The sequence below is a fragment of the Ochotona curzoniae genome, unplaced genomic scaffold, assembly GCF_017591425.1.
Source record: "Ochotona curzoniae isolate NIBS_2020 unplaced genomic scaffold, NIBS_Ocur_1.0 scaffold_4506, whole genome shotgun sequence".
Lineage (NCBI taxonomy): Eukaryota > Metazoa > Chordata > Mammalia > Lagomorpha > Ochotonidae > Ochotona > Ochotona curzoniae.
Genome location: NW_024467119.1, coordinates 48,980,669 through 48,996,822, shown reverse-complemented (window position 1 = coordinate 48,996,822; position 16,154 = coordinate 48,980,669). Strand labels below are relative to the sequence as shown.

Here is a 16,154-nt window from a genome sequence, read left to right as displayed (position 1 = left end):
TCCTGGCTGTAGGCATCAGCTTGGCTCAGCTCTGGCCATTGTGGCCATCTGGAGAATGAAATCAGTGGATTGGAGATCTGTCTTCTCTGTTCTCTTTCTTTGTCTCATGAAGAACAACTTACTGATTTATATGTTGTTACACTATGACTTAATCTCTCTCTTAAGTCATACATTCGTCATGACTCAGTGGAACTCAATTAACCAGTTGCATTTTATTGTAGATAGATATTGCTTTTGAAAAGAAGAATTGTTGATAGGGTCATTGTAGCCATTCAAAATGACTATGCCTATGTAACAAAGCTTAAGCAATCTATATAACGTGTAATGGTAGATCTAATAGAAAAATTAAACTTTGTTACAAGGGATTCGTTTTTGTGAGCTTCCCATAACAGTGTTATTGATGCATTTACTCCTCCTTCAATGAGGAAATGAGACACAAGAATATTTAATATCAAGAGAGTATTGATTTTAATTTCATTTTTTACATGAATCTTATTTGCTCAATAGAGAAACAAAATTTGTGCATATTTATGATACACAAAATTATATTTTGGTATTTTTTTGCATTGTGGAGTGAGTAAACAAGCTAATTAACATTATTTCTGTTATTTCATACTCAAACTTTTTGTGGTAAAAATATTGGGCACCTGCTTAGAACAATTACCATTATGTATACAATATGTTACTTATTAACTAGTTTTCCATGATATACAGTTGATCTCTTGCCTAACTGAATGTCTGATCTTTTGACTAATATCTTCCAAATCACACCCACTATTCATCCAGTTCCTATAACACTGTCCTGCACTCTCATCCCAAGAGTTCAGCCGTTTCACATTCCACAGGTAAATGAGATCGTGCACAGCCTTATTGCTACCTTATTGCTAACGGTGAAGTCACCGTTGTTTCCCTCGTTTCTAAGCAGTGTCTAGTTCTCAAAATGTCTCTTGAGATCACAACTGACTCAAGAAATCAGAGGTCTTTAAAAATAAATATTTGAAAGGCAGAGTTACACAGGAGGGTGAAGAGATGGGTGGGAAACAAAAAAGATACAGAGGGTGAGCTATCTGCTGGTTCACTTCCCAAATGGGCACAACAGGCTGGGGCTGGGCCTAGCGATAGCCAGCAGCCAGAATCTCCATGTGGGTCAACCACATGGGCAGCAGGGACCTAAAGAGTTGGGCCATCTGTTGCTTTTCCAGACATGTTAGCATGGAGCTCCACTGAAAATGTAGCTGCCAACACTCTAAACTAGCACTCAGGTGAGATGCTGGCAGCATCTTAACCTACTGATTTACCACACCAGCCCCGGTCTTTCAGTTTCAAGATAAATTTTAATACTGAAATTCAGAAATAATAAAATATCTAGTATTTATTGAGTATGAACATATGCCACCTCTATTCTTATAATTCACATGTATTACTTCTTTCAATCTTTGTAACAGTTTTGTATGATACCATTCTTACTCCTTTTTTACAGATGAGGAAATTGAGACATGATAGGGAGCTTGCTAAGCCCTCCTATGTAGTAAGTGATGTAGTTAGAATTTGCACCCATGCACAGACTCCAGACCGTAGTCTCTTAACCTTATGGCATGGGAAAGTCACAGCAGACAGTGATCTGACAACAGTGGGGCACTCTCAGGGAAGACTGATAACCCAGAATTGTTGCTGCTGAGGCACTTGAAAAGATGACTGCTTTGTTTGTTCTCCATCCACTCACTCCAGAAGAGACATGTCACATTTTCTGCCCACATAATTTATGTGGTTCACGTTGTTTACAGCTTCTTTTCCAATGGGCTTCACTTTTAATAAATTGCATATGCTTATTTCCCCTTTAAATTGTTTTTCTTCTGGAAACATCACTCAGTTCATTTTAGGAAAACCCTAGAAACAGTCTGCCTTCTCAGTATGACTGATTGTTAATGCTATTGCTAAAAAGCTAAGTTTTCAGATGGGAATGCAAAAAAGAAGAACCTTCTCTGGCACTTCACTGGACTAAATGGTCATCTGTCTTCCGAGAAAAAGAACAACTTTCCAGTATATATGTGCAGACTAGATGGGATGTCTCACACCCAATGGCCTCCTGAGGCTATGGAGATGGCCACCTCTCCAAGTCTTTCTGTCTTCTGTTTGGTCTTCTTTTTAATTAAGCAACATTAATGATTTTTTTCCTTTCTAGACTATCACAGAAAAACACAAGCTGAATGTTCCTGAGACGATGACTGAGGTTCTTGATGTGTCTGATGAAGAGGGTAAGTCTTTCACTCAGTATCCATGATTTGCAAGCACCTAGCCATGCTGTTTTTGAGGGACTGGAATGACACAGTGGTTGACAGCATCACCAGTAAGTCACTTCTTTCTCTGCAGTTCGATACATTTACTTTCACTGGTTAGTGGTGAGAGGCATTCTGATCAGTCTATTTTCTGGATATCTTTAGTATCTGTTAAATAGCACGGCTATAAAGACAGAGGAAACTTGAGACTAGTTTGTGCTGAAGTAGCTATTTGATAATAAAATCATTGTGTTGCTTATTTGTGGTAAAATATATTTTAGTCATATACTTTGAAGACTTAAATTGTACATCAATGGCATCAATGGTGTATTACCAAACCTCTGCTTTCTAAATAACTTAACAAATTATATTTTAATAACAGAAGAAAAGGTTAAAAAATAGCCCATATAAGTAGTATAAATTCCACATAAGAATGTAATTGCTTAAGCCAGAAAAAAATGTTCCCCAGAGTTTTAGAGTTGATAAAAAAAATTATCTAGGGCAGTATGTTTCAAAGTCTTAAGAAGCTTGTTTTTCTGAAAGGAGCAACTTTTGTGACTGCCCAGGGTCAAGGTGGTGGCCTGAGCTAGAGAGATAGCCAGTAGGGTTTCTGGCTTGGCTGCAAGTGGCTGAGTCTAGTTTGTTCAGTCTGAATTTCTCTACAGTATTCCACTGTTGTTAAAAATCTGAGAAGTAATTGTGAAAGCAGCGTGTAAGATACTCAATATACTTTCAATAAGGCATCTGTTGGTCAGATGTGCATTACTGAGATATTACCATAGACATGCACACTGAAAAATATTTGAAAAATTGTTACCAAAAGAATGGTACTAGGCCCTATACTAATGTCTGTTATGGAAAAAATTATAGATATTTCTTTTAGTTTCTAAAGATAAAATCATAAGGTAAACCTTTGCTTTGAGATGCACTTACATGGAATGGATACACAAAATTAACTCTTGGTAAGAACATTGAATTAATCTCTGCTTACACATGAATTTATGACAAGAATGGACAAATATTTATGATCAATATCATGAGTAAATGAAAAGGAATTTTCAAAGTCAGCAGTTCTAAATATTGTAATTTTGTATCTCATCTTCATTCTTGCCAATTAATTTTCTTTTTCATTCATATATGCCCATCATTTTTTTTTGTCTTGTGGGGCCATCTTTCTCGTCTTTACTTGTATGTTGAGCAGCTTTAAAACAGTTTGGTGACAACTTTATCGATGGGGAAGCACTTAGTGACTCAGGTACCTTAGAAGAAAAGTGTTGGAATGGAAGCTTTCTTTTTACTTTTCTTAACTGGACAGATGCCCCTTGCTGTGTATTTAAATCTGTGTGTTGAATGCTGGCTTGTTTCATTTAGATTAACAGGAGGTATTGGCAGAGTGGCGCATGTTACCCTTATGTGTGGATTTTACTAACTAAAATTTAACTAAAGTTGTGAGTTGCTTGTACTGTTAATGATTTCACAACTGAGCCCTAATAATGTAATTGCCTTATGTGATGAACATTTTATAAATATTTTCCATAACTTACACTTTTTCTTTGAATATAAATTTAGATGAAAACTAATTCTTATTTTGTTGCTGAAATAGAATAATCGTATTAGAAAATAAGATATTAGTTATTAATTCAGTTATCATAAAACTGGTTGAAATAAATGCTGTTCATATCTTTCTTGGATGAAAATGTAGTAAACACATTAAATTAACAATGTGATTTTAAAGGAAGGTAAGAACAGAGAAAAGAACAGATCTTTAAATCATTTGAGGTACATTTGACAGTTTGAGAATAATGAATAAATAATCTAACGTGAAGTTTCTACAATAAATGTGATACCATTTTAAATAATCATATGAAAATCAAAATGCATGAATCAAGTAATATAGTAATTAATTAAAAGTTTCTCTTAAAAGTAGCTCTTTATTCACAAAATAATTATTTGAAATCCCATTACTTAATCATCTAAACCATTTATTTTAGGTTATATAAAAATTCTGCTTGCATGAAACAGCTTCTTAGACTTGCCTGTTACATAAAATGAGATCTAATTATAACATACCAATAGTTTTTATTAAACTGTTATGTTAAAATTATTAATGATAGCAAAATTTTAATTTAGGAAGAGTACTGGCTAATACGTAAGAGTATCTTCTGATGGGAATATTATTCATCCATAAAAAATGAGATTCTGTTATTTATAGTCACATGGTTAGAACTGGAGAATGTGATATAGGTGAATTAAGTTAGGTATAGAAATAAAATGCTTCATATTGTCGCTTAAAATTAGAGGCTAAAAAGTAGATCTGCTAGAAACGTAGGATAGAATACTGGCTTACAAAGCCTAGGCCGGTTCTGGGGTGGTAAGATAGGGATCAAAGGATTGGCTGGTACAGGGCACAATTTTGTAGGTGCCTGTTGAATATTCTGTAACAAAGCAAGGTACCTAGGGTTAACAAAAGTTCATTCACTTTTAACAGGAATTCAGTGTTAGCAACAATTACTTCAAAATCATTTGTAATTTGGATGCTCTCACCATGAAAAAATGATAAACTTCCAAGGTGACAGGTGTCCCTGGTCTGGTCCTTAGACATTATACACTTACATGGAAATGTCACATTGTACCTCATAGCCATGTGCTCGCACTAAATGCTAGTGCAGATTTTTAACTCAAGAAACAAGGGGACACTTCTTGTGCTAAGAAGTGAGGTGCTGTATTTTTAGGAATACTCAAAAACTAGTAATATTGTTTTCCCAGAAGGAAATCCCAGTTGAATAATTTCTTTTGAAGAAAAACACGTACTGAGTCAGAATTGCCAAGAGAGGGAGAGAGGAGGGGAGAAAAGGAGAAACAGTGGGAAAGAGAGAAAAAGAGAGGGAACCTTCCACCCGCTGGTTCACTCTCTTAAAGACTGCTACGGGCAGAGCTGGGCTGGTCTGCAGCAGGGAGCCAGTAGCTTCTTCCAGCTCTCCCATGGATCCAGGCACAAGCACTTGAGCCATCCTCCACTGCTTTCCCAGGTCATTAACAGGAAACTGGTTCAGAAGCGGAGCAGCCAGGATGCAATCTGGTGCCCATATGGAATCCCAGCACTGCGGGCAGAGGAATATCCCACTGTGTCATCACACTGAGAAGTTTTTAGGCAAACAGTACATTTGAGTATTGTGAGGTTAACTTTCCCATACAGAGAATTGCTTTGAGTCACATGTGTGCCCTGTGAGCATCTTGGCTGCCAAGAGCCTGGCAAGTTAGAAGAAGCAAGATGAAAAAATGTTAAAACAAATGGACCCAGGAACAGGGTTTTTATTAGGAATAGGAGGAGGATTTTGGTGCCAGTTTGGAAAGCCCAAATTCATCAGATTCTTACGGATGCGTTACTAGAGGGCATAGAGTGAGAGAAAGACAAAGAATGGATGTAAGAGAATGTTTAAGCATTGTGACTGCTTGTAGTGAACTACATGTTGGCTAATTGTTGAATTGGTGATATCAGCTATAAACCATCCATTATGATAAGAACCACTGAACAAAGAAAATTGGTAGATGGTAGAAGAATTACAGTCCAGGCAGTTATTTCTTCTCCATCAGCAAATATGAGAAGGAATCACGTGGTGTGTCGTAGGCTTTATCCTTGCTTGCAAGTGCTGAGTGCTCTAGTCTGTGGCCTGGCTGATGTCACTGCCGGTCTGCTGATACATGCCATGCTCTCAGTCACACGTCCTCTGATTGCTTCAAGGTGATGACACAATGACAGGCGACGGGGGAGAGTACCTCAGGCCTGAGGACTTGAAGGAGCTGGGTGATGACTCGCTGCCCAGCAGTCAGTTCCTGGACGGCATGAACTACCTGCGGTACAGTCTGGAGGGAGGACGGTCTGACAGGTACTGTCACACCCCTTCAAACCTCATGTTGACTACCAGTGAGTGCAGTCCAACTGGGGCATACTAAAAACATAATGTCATTTAGCCTTTTCCAGATGCCTCCCTCCATTTCGTAGATACTGTGTTATCTTACTTCCTGCTCTAGCAAGTGCCAAACATGCCCACTTAAAAGAACAGGAAACTGAAGTCCAGAAAGATGAAACAGCATAGCATGATCAGACAACGTGCAGGAACCAGAGCCTTGACAAATAAGAGGTTTCTGCTTTAACATACAGCATTTTGAATCTGTCCCTTCCTTCTTTAGTAACTTAAAAGTGTAATGGTGCCCAGCAGGCACTCTTGCTGATTGAGCAGAGAGCTGTGCCTGGAGCTCGTTGCTTCACAGACTGAAGCAGCACAGGTTCCTGCCAAGCCTGGAGCGAGGAAACAATCTGGGCAAAATCTGGGGGAGTTTTTACAGCAAAGTTCATAGAGATTTCTTGAACATATTCAATGTCATTTTTTTTTAATTACCAAGAAATACAAAAGCTGCTTGTTAATTTTGAGGGAAGCTGAAAAAGAACATTCTGTGGTACCTCATCAAAATTGTGACTGCTAATTTAGATCAAGCATATGGTTATTCATGTAAGGTAATATATTTCACTAATTAGCGATCACAGGTATATAGTTACAATTCACTTGGTTGAAAGCTCTTTACTGAACAACCATCATATTTAGAGCATATAAACCTAAGGAGTAATCAATCCTGAATGGATAATTATCAAAGACAAGTTTTCTTTAAGCATCAATGCCCCTTTTGTTACTGTTCTTAATGATTGTGGGAATAACAAGCACCGGGCTTTGTGATACTTCTAGAAAAACCAACATGACTAAGATGTGTTTGGTGAATTCATAGCCACGTGGTATGGGAGAGGCACTGAACTGGTGGGAGGCACATTGTGCCCTTGCACTGCTGATGCTCAGGTTTTCTGGAGCCCAAACTGAGCCCAAGTGATGAGTTATGGTGGAGAGGAAGATCATCGGTGAAGGCGTATGTTGTATGAGAGACACAGAATAGACTGAGCGCTTGGGGCAGGAGGAAAGGGGAGATCATATTTGCATTTGAAATGACCTGCTGCCTGCAAGGTAGAAGATGCGTTTAGAGAAGAGTTGCCCTGGACTGATCCTGAATGCTGTGACCACCCGAGAGATTGCTGTGGTGCAATTAGCTGCCATTATGAGAGGGTAGGATTCTAACTCCAGACATGAAAACTTGGAGAACTGTAGAGGGTTAAATTAGCCAGACTTGGTGATGCACTTCATAGAGTGAATAAAAGGCATGGGAGGCAATTGATTCTTTGGCTACAATGATTTAGAAAGAGTGACCCTAGATCAGAATACAAGATTGAGGCTCTGGGACTTCATATTATTAGATTTGAACTTCATATTTCCAAATTCTTAAGATTTCAACTTCTAATGAAATGAAATGTGTATGGCTTTTTATGAATTAATTACAGTGTATGACAGTCACTTTCCTGTCATTTCTAGCATGGTCTCTTTTATTATGCATAAATGCTTGATTGGACCAGTTTTCTTTCAAAGCAATTATGTAGAGAAAGAATTTAGAATAACGTTTTCTGTAAAGCAGAGGCTAGGGGTAGCGGTAATTCTTCTACTTAAATTGAAGTTATATCAGCAGGTAAATATTGGGACATGAACCAAATAAGATGCACTCTGTTCTCTAGGCCTACATTCATTTCTAGAGCACCAGACAAGTTCACCATTTCCAAAATGGAATTACACACAACATCTCATCTTCATTTTTTATTTATAGTTTTAAAATTTTTCATTTTGCTTAGACAAATAAGTTTACATTTCTCCAGTAACCATGTTTACTTGTCATTATTTCTTTATTTGGTATGCTTTCAATAGTACCATGCCCAGGTAGGTATTATACAGCATGGAAATATAACCTCCCTGGATACATCCACATTTTCCTGCTCACTGCTCACGTGTGTGTGTGTGTGCGTGCACATTGGCGGGGCTGCTTATATTCTAGAATTATGGATTTATCACAAAGTTTTTACATGTTAAATTGAATAACTACTAGTGCTGGAAGAGTTAAACATACTACTATGATGAGTAAAAACCAATGACATGACCCAGATTTCATTTTAGTTGCCACAGCGCCACCTGGTGGCCAATAAAATTATGATGCCTTTCTCGGAACAAACCCAATTAGCTTCTGTGTGGTTGGAGACTTCGGAAAAAAAAAAAAAAAATTATACGATAACTTTGCTGTTATTCACAGGTTAAACACTGTGTTCAAAGTCGTCATAGGACACTAAATATCAATGAGTCACAAAGGCTCCATTAAAAAATTTTGCTTATTTTCATTAGAAAGGCAGGTTTACAGAGAGGAGAAACAAAGACAGATCCTCCATGTGTTGGTTCACTCCCCAAATAGCCACAGTTGCCAGAGCTGAGCTGATCTGCAGCCAGGAGCCAAGAGCTTCTTCCCAGATTCCCATGCAGGTGCAAGGTCTCAAGGTTTTGGGCCATCCTCTACTGCTTTCCCAGGCCACAGGCAGGGCGTTGGAAGGGAAGTGGAGCAACTAGGATATGAACTGGGGACCATATTTGATCCTGGTGCATGCAAGGCAAGGACTTTACCCACTAGGTTACCATGCTGGGCCCACAAAAGCTCCATTTTTTTAAGACAAACACAATGATATTTTTGAATATTCATTTCTTCAACAGGGCTTTTAACTTCACTAATTGAATGTCCAATACATATTCCAAAAAAATACATATTACCATTTAGTAGGATAGTAGTTGTTACACTTTTCAATGAAATTACATGCTTACATTGGCATGTGTAAAAAAACTGTTTTTTCATAGGATGAAACACATAAATTAAGAATAGAGAAAATCTGACACGTGCAGCAGACTGTTCCCAAGCTGCTCTGCAAGTAAAAACTGTATGTTTTGTGAATATGTTTTTATAAATATATTAACTGAGCATCAACACTTCTCCCAATGAGAAAGATGTTGACTCTATTGCCTAGTATATAAATATAGATGCGATGATTAAAATCAGGACAAAATGTATCTGATCCAATGGTTTGAATTCTTCCAAACCTTTGTGCTGGTTAATCTTTCTTCAGATAAATGAATTCTCTGCTTTTATTTTTTCCCTTCTATTTTATTTTTAATTTTATGATACAATTCCATAGGCTGTGGGATTTCCCTTACCCGTCCCTGAATTCCATCTCCCCAACACATTTTCCCCATGTTATTACAGTAGCATGGTTCTTCATAAGCAATCATAAGTCCATCATTCTGTTATTCAAGTGTGTCCTGACGTTGTGGTACAGACAATGGCAGAGAGGTCAGCATCCTGTTGTCAAGATATATCCAACAGACCTTCAATTTGGAAGCAGAGATGTACACTACACCACATCTTCACAACTCGATATGCAAGTCTCTATTATTCTGTTCTAGCTATATTATTTAACATACCAAAAAATTAGAAACTGTAAAAATACACACCTGTAATTCTTTTTTTTTTTAAAGATTTATTTTTATTATTTTTTCATTGGAAAGGCGGATATACAGAGAGGAGAGACAGAGAGGAAGATCTTCCGTCCAATGATTCACTCCCCAAGTGAGCGCAACGGGCCGATACCATGCCGATCCGAAGCCAGGAGCCTCTTCCGGGTCTCCCACGCGGGTGCAGGTTCCCAAAGCCTTGGGCTGTCCTCGACTGCTTTCCCAGGCCACAAGCAGGGAGCTGGAAGGGAAGCGGGGCTGCCGGGATTAGAACCGGCGCCCATATGGGATCCCGGGCGTGCAAGGCGAGGACCTTTAACCACTTGCGCCACCGCGCCGGGCCCCACACCTGTAATTCTTAACAATTGTTTAACTTGACGTTCATAATTCAGAAGGCAGTTCACCCAGTGAACTAGAATAGAATCTGAACAATGATGCACTTAGATGTAGAGTTCTGACATTCTTTTGTCCATACCTCTTTCTCTCCAGCATTCCTCATTCTCATCTTTTCCCAACCACTCTCTTCTCATTCCCATGCCTGTGAGTCATTTTATCCTTTTTTTTTTTTTCCTTTCTGTTCCCACTGCTTCATTCCTGTTTGGGGTTTTGGGAAAGATAAAAAAGTGTAACAGCAGCACATCTCTGCCCCTCCCAGTTTAAAACCAATTGAGAGGCAGACCCAAGTGTCAGGTAAATAGAGATAAAAAAAGAAAGAGAAATCTGGCTTTATTGCTAGTGTTCTGATTTCAGCAATGCGCTCATCAACAGCACATTCTTAAAACTCAGACTCGCCCACCTGATCATTGTCAGTCCTGGACTGAAGCAACTGACAACAGAGAACCTCTTTTAAAGTGGAGACATTAGTATCACTGTGTTTCATTTGAGGTTTTGTATACCCTTCAGTTTGTCCCCATTCAAGCTAAATTTCTAATCTTGATAACTATTAAATACTTGTTTATTTGAGAGGCAGATAGACCAAGAGAACTCCCATCCTCTGATTCATTCCCCAAACATCCTTAATGGCTGAGGCAGGTCCAGGGTAAAACTGGGAGCTGGAAGCACAGTGTTTGTCTTGCCAATGAGGGACAGAAATAAAGTAACTCAAGCATTAACATTACTTCCTTGGGCCATTCCCAGGTAGGAAGCTGTGTTTGAGAGCCACAACTGTTAATTGGACTCTCATTCTAACATATAATAGATATGTTAACTTCACATCTAAACCACTAAGCCAAATGTCAATTCTGAGACCTAGTAATTTAGGTTCAATCTCAGTTTCAAATGCAAGGTCAAGTCAAGATTCATCAAAGCAGCCTGCAGTATGCGTCTAAAGTACACCATTAAGAATCAACCACACAACTTTATAACTGGTCATGATATAAGCTGCTAGGGCTCACTGCCCTGTAGCAGAACTTATTAAAACATTCAGCTTCCCCCTGTCTTGGCTGTGTCTGGAGCCTCAATCTTTCCCAAGGCCTAGATAAAAAGTAACTAGCTCCCAAATTATACCTACATTCATTAAAAACATATGATTAAGTAGAAACACAGAGTCAGACTAATAACTGCATTAAGTCATGTTACTCACCTTCTAAGCCGTGAGAGCTATTTCTTCTGGTGGATTTCTGACTCATTTCCAAAGGGATGATTTTCTCAAAAACAATTGAGATTAGCTATTCTGCCAACTCAGAAAGATGAGGTGTGGCTTACAAAAATCACAAATATTCATGAAATGCAGGTAATTATTCTACGAAAAATATGCTGACTCTATACTTAGTCCATAATTCTATGGTGCTTCACTGGCCAAATACCTAATGGATAAAAGTAAATGAAATTTTATCTCCTTAAATATGGTCAGAGCTTGCAAACCTTTTTCTTTGCTTTTGGGCTTTGGGCTTTCTGAACGTAAACTTTAATTCATGGAATAATATGTATAAAGCATACATATATGAAATACATTATCTAAGATATTGATGTCATTTGCACAAAAATGAAACGAAGTTGCCTCTAAGTGAATTTTACTCATCACATTTGAGTATATCATTCAGAGCTCCAATTTATCCAAAATGTAAAAACTGATTCTAAGGCTTAAATCTCATTTTGTACCAAACCTCTGTTTTGGTCAGTGTCCGCTGGCAGCTTGTCTTGGTGCTGGCACGTGTGTCTGTGTGCTGCTGGGCTGGTGCTTGGGAACGGATCCTTGTGCTCTTGCATCTCATCACCGCAGCAACCAACACTCTTTTGGTGCTTCACTCAACACACACCGGACATGCAAAGGGATATTGCTGTCCACTGGAAGAATAGCCCTACTGGAGTCAACAGAGACAAACAGAGGAACTGTACTTCCACAGGAAGCAGGCATCTGGCCCTAGTTCATTTCACTCTGTACCTTCCAGGGGAAAGCGCCAACTCTCAGTCATTCACAGCCTAGGAGAGGAGGAGACAGAGAGAGGCCTGAAGAGAGTGGAAAAGAATGAGTGAAAATGAAACCTGCACTTTGATTCTGTGCTGCTCCCGGAGGGCTGTCCACTCTGCCTCCAAGCTGCTTTCTGACTTGCAGGGAGATGAGCACTTAGCATAGATTAAAGCAGTCCATGCTGGAATTATTTTCTGTGTGAATTTCTTGTGCTGGCAGTAAAGAACCTACCATTGCTGCTTTCAAACATTTCTGGGAAGAAAATGAATCAGATTAGGAGTATCAAATTTTAACTTTTGGATTCCCTTGTGCCTTTGTCATTGAGTGTCAGAAACCGGTCAAAGGATGCGTTAGTTTGGTGGCTGGAGAGAGAGGTAAGGCAACACAGACACGCGTGGCCCCCTGGAAGTTGCACTGTTGGCTAATAGCACGCTTTTTTCACTCTCCTGCTCGGCTCATCCTTTCATCCTCCCAAACCTCCAACTGCTGTTGGTATATGACCATGGCCGCCTGCCCACCTACCAGCCTTCGGTCCTTCAGTTCCGACAGGTCTCACACTCTGAGCCATGCCTCCTACCTGAGGGACAGTGCCATGATTGATGACACAGTTGTGATTCCAAGTCACCAGGTACGTACATTTTTGCCTTCCTGTCTTTGCTTTCTGGAGGGATTTTAAACGTTATGTAACACTACAAAGGTCCCGATGGAGTTTCCAATCTAAACAACAACAACAACAAAATCTTTGTGAATTAGCTTGACAAGCTGGAAGCAGAGATTCGATAATTTCTTAAAACATAGAAATTGTTCATTAGCCTTTTTAAGGAGTGTGATTTTTCTGAAATAATATACTCCCTGTTTCTTCAGTTTTAATAAGTTCTGTAAAGGTTTGGCATACAGATGTTTTACAAACCCATTTGCTATTAAAGAAAAGGGTGAGAGACAGAATATATTTAAGATTTGGGTTGAAATATATTTTCTGTTTTTAAAATCAAATGGGTTGAAGCTGAACGGTATGGGTTAAAACTTATTTTCAATATTGAAAATTGTTGTCTACAAGAAAAGATTTAAAATGTGTTCTGGGATATTTTAACTTTAGATTTGATTTTATCATCTTTGGTGGGTTGTATATAAGGAAAGAGATGGACTCCACTCTTGTCAAAGACAGTTACACTAATGTGACATGTCACTTGTATAATTTTAAATGGAAGACAGCATAAGATCCATTTTAAGTGCATTGATGTTATGTTTTTTAAGGAAAGTTATTCTAGTTCATAGTATCTTCTTATGAGGTCATGCTTGAGATTTCATCATATTTGATTGTAATTGAAGCAAAGTATTTTTTATTAAATCCAGCGTTCTTTGTATGCAGGTGTCAACTCTAGCCAAGGAGGCAGAAAGGAATTCTTATCGTCTAAGCTGGGGCACTGAGAACCTAGACAACGTGGCTCTTTCTTCCAGCCCTATTCATTCAGGGTGAGTAAATCAATATTATGTATCGAGATCAAGAGGTAAAACGAGATGGGAGTGCAAATAACAGCTTTGTCCAGCAGCTTGAGCTGATGGCTTTCACTGGAGGGGACCTTTGTTTAAACTTGTAAATAACATTGCTTTATCCAACATGGACTCTATCTACACAAATAAGCTAGCAAAAAGAATCAAATTCAGTGCCCAAGACTAGCTATTGTTTCAAAATAACTAGTAAAATTGCGTCAAGAAGCTTGCTCACTAACCAGAATGTCCTGGCGGCCTCCTTACTATTCACGTGTTGTCTTTAAGACATCTCAAAAGGAAAGGGCTGTATCTTGAGGCATTCTAGAACATTTCTGTTGACTACAATTGGTTCTTCAGAATAAATGGCTTTCTCATGTGTTCATGTATCAAACATAATGTTTAGAGTACACTGAATCACACAAATGTGTGGAAGAGTTCCTGTGCTCTTGGCAGCGGAGCTGAAAATGAAAAGACAGAGTTAAATGCAGCTAGTCGGGCCCTCAGTGGCCTTCTGTAGGTCGTACGGGGCATGTGAAGTATGAGAATTCAGTAATGTGGAATATAAATTGCTTATTGTGTTTCAAATTATAACAATTTCTAATCAGTTATCTCCTTACATTTTAGTAGCTTCAGATAATATAATAATGTCATAATTATAAAGTCTCCCTATTTTTCTTATGATTATTGTTTAAAAACATCCCTACTCATATTTTCCCTAATGAAATATGATATGCTTAAATTTTATACCAAATTTCTTACACATAATGCTCAGAGCTATTTTTTTTTTAGTAGTGAAATATTTCTTACTATTATAAAATAATCTTCTTTAGGAAAGCATTTAAGACACTATTATATACTTTGGATTTCTTAGTCTAAACTTCTACAAAAAAGACTTATAAACATATAATTAGTTGTATATATATTTTAAAAAATCATGACACTCCTTTCCTTATGGAGTAAACACTTATTCCTAATTGCAAGAGATGTTTAGGGGAATAAGATGAATCAAGCCTCATCTGTTTTAAATACAAAATGGCATAAATAAAATCTGCACAGTAATAAATTATTCAAAAAACATGACATTGCATTTTGTCATCAGATTTTTCAACACTGAAGGAAGGGAAAGAGGCCTGAAGTGTTGAAAGATAATGTATAGGAATGTGGAAATCACGGTGAACTATTCAAAGTACATATTGAGTCTGAAAAGTCACAAGATTATTTTTCACAAGATGTAATTAGTATTAATAAGCTAATTTACAATGAGTGAAGTGTGATCTTCCTTTAGTTTTCCAAATTAAGAATTTTCACTAAAAAGAATCATTAAGATTTTTATTTAATTAATACAAGACAGTAAAGTACTCTCTTTAATTATTCCTATAGACACACCATTGTAAAAAAAACTAGATAACAGCTAGTTAAGTAAGTAAGATACAGCTAGATAAGTAATAATGGCTGATTACCGTAATGAACTAACAGCAACCAGTAGTTAAAAATCAGTCACACGTTAAGGATCTTTAACACTGGAGTCTCCAATGAGTCAGCGTTTCTATCAGTTTCAAACATTTAACCCAGAAATCTGTCAGTTTTAATTCTAGCTGTATATTATGATCACCTGGTCGTTTTGTACTGCTGCCCAGTCCTCATTCCAGAACAATTATGTCAGACAGACACAACTGTTGAGGCCCTGACATTGATTTTTTTTTATAAGAGCCAATAACCCAGATGCTTGGTAAAAATTTGTTGGACACATTTTATCTAAGTAAAACTTGGCTGCAAAGGATACCCCATCTATTAGTGAGTACCCAGTTCTCTCATATGTTCTTTATTTCTTCCACTCACTAATGTATTTATTCTTCACACACTTATGAAATCTTACAAAGTACCAGGCACTATGAAAGGTGCCAAGGAAAATAGTTAAGACAGGCCTAGCTGATGCTTTTAAGAAATGTATTGGTGACTGTCATTTGAATTGGATGAGACTTTGTGGATGAAAAAAGTGATGGTTAAGAGTGTCCTTCGGAGTAAAATGGATCAGAATTGAAATATGACATTGACACTCAATAAGTATGACAATAGAAAAAAATCTACATAAAATCTCTGAGCTTGATTTTATGTCTCTGTAAGATAAGTGTTATATTATTGATACTGCGTGGGAGTAAATGTCTATTAAGTAATTAGCTCTTTACCTGGAAGGAGTAAGTACTCCATTGATTATAGTCATTAATACTATGTTGATATAGTCCCCATATACATGTCCCAGAGCTTTAACAAATTGTTAATCAGTTAAGCAAAAAGATATTATAAATTCTCTAATTGACAATACTAATGTAAAATCATTTATAGTGATAATTTCTTTACTTGCCATTTTTATCAGGAAATCTATCACATAGTATTTGTTCTTGAGCAAATACAAACAGCTCTGATAGGATAGTTAACTACCATGGAAAAGTTAGGATTCTATGTTCCATGGAATTTAAAAGTTATCATGACCTTGATGTATGTATGTAAATAGCAGTCATTAGACTGTTTCATGTATCAATGACTTATAATTTTATTGGT

General features: G+C 37.7%; 1 protein-coding gene across 7 annotated transcripts in view; it reads left to right on the top strand.

Annotated features, from left to right (window-relative positions):
• Positions 1-16,154, top strand: part of ANK2 (ankyrin 2) — a 306,741-nt gene that overhangs the window by 227,203 nt on the left and 63,384 nt on the right. For 3 of the 7 annotated variants that reach the window (XM_040966588.1, XM_040966591.1, XM_040966589.1), the window contains exons 23-26: positions 2,183-2,255; positions 6,019-6,163; positions 12,630-12,732; positions 13,474-13,577. In XM_040966588.1, the coding sequence (XP_040822522.1) occupies positions 2,183-2,255; positions 6,019-6,163; positions 12,630-12,732; positions 13,474-13,577 (425 nt within the window). Of the gene's footprint in view, positions 1-2,182; positions 2,256-3,477; positions 3,532-6,018; positions 6,164-8,074; positions 8,087-12,629; positions 12,733-13,473; positions 13,578-16,154 lie in introns of all 7 variants that reach the window. The other 4 variants (XM_040966587.1, XM_040966586.1, XM_040966592.1 and 1 more) reach the window with 2 other exon arrangements.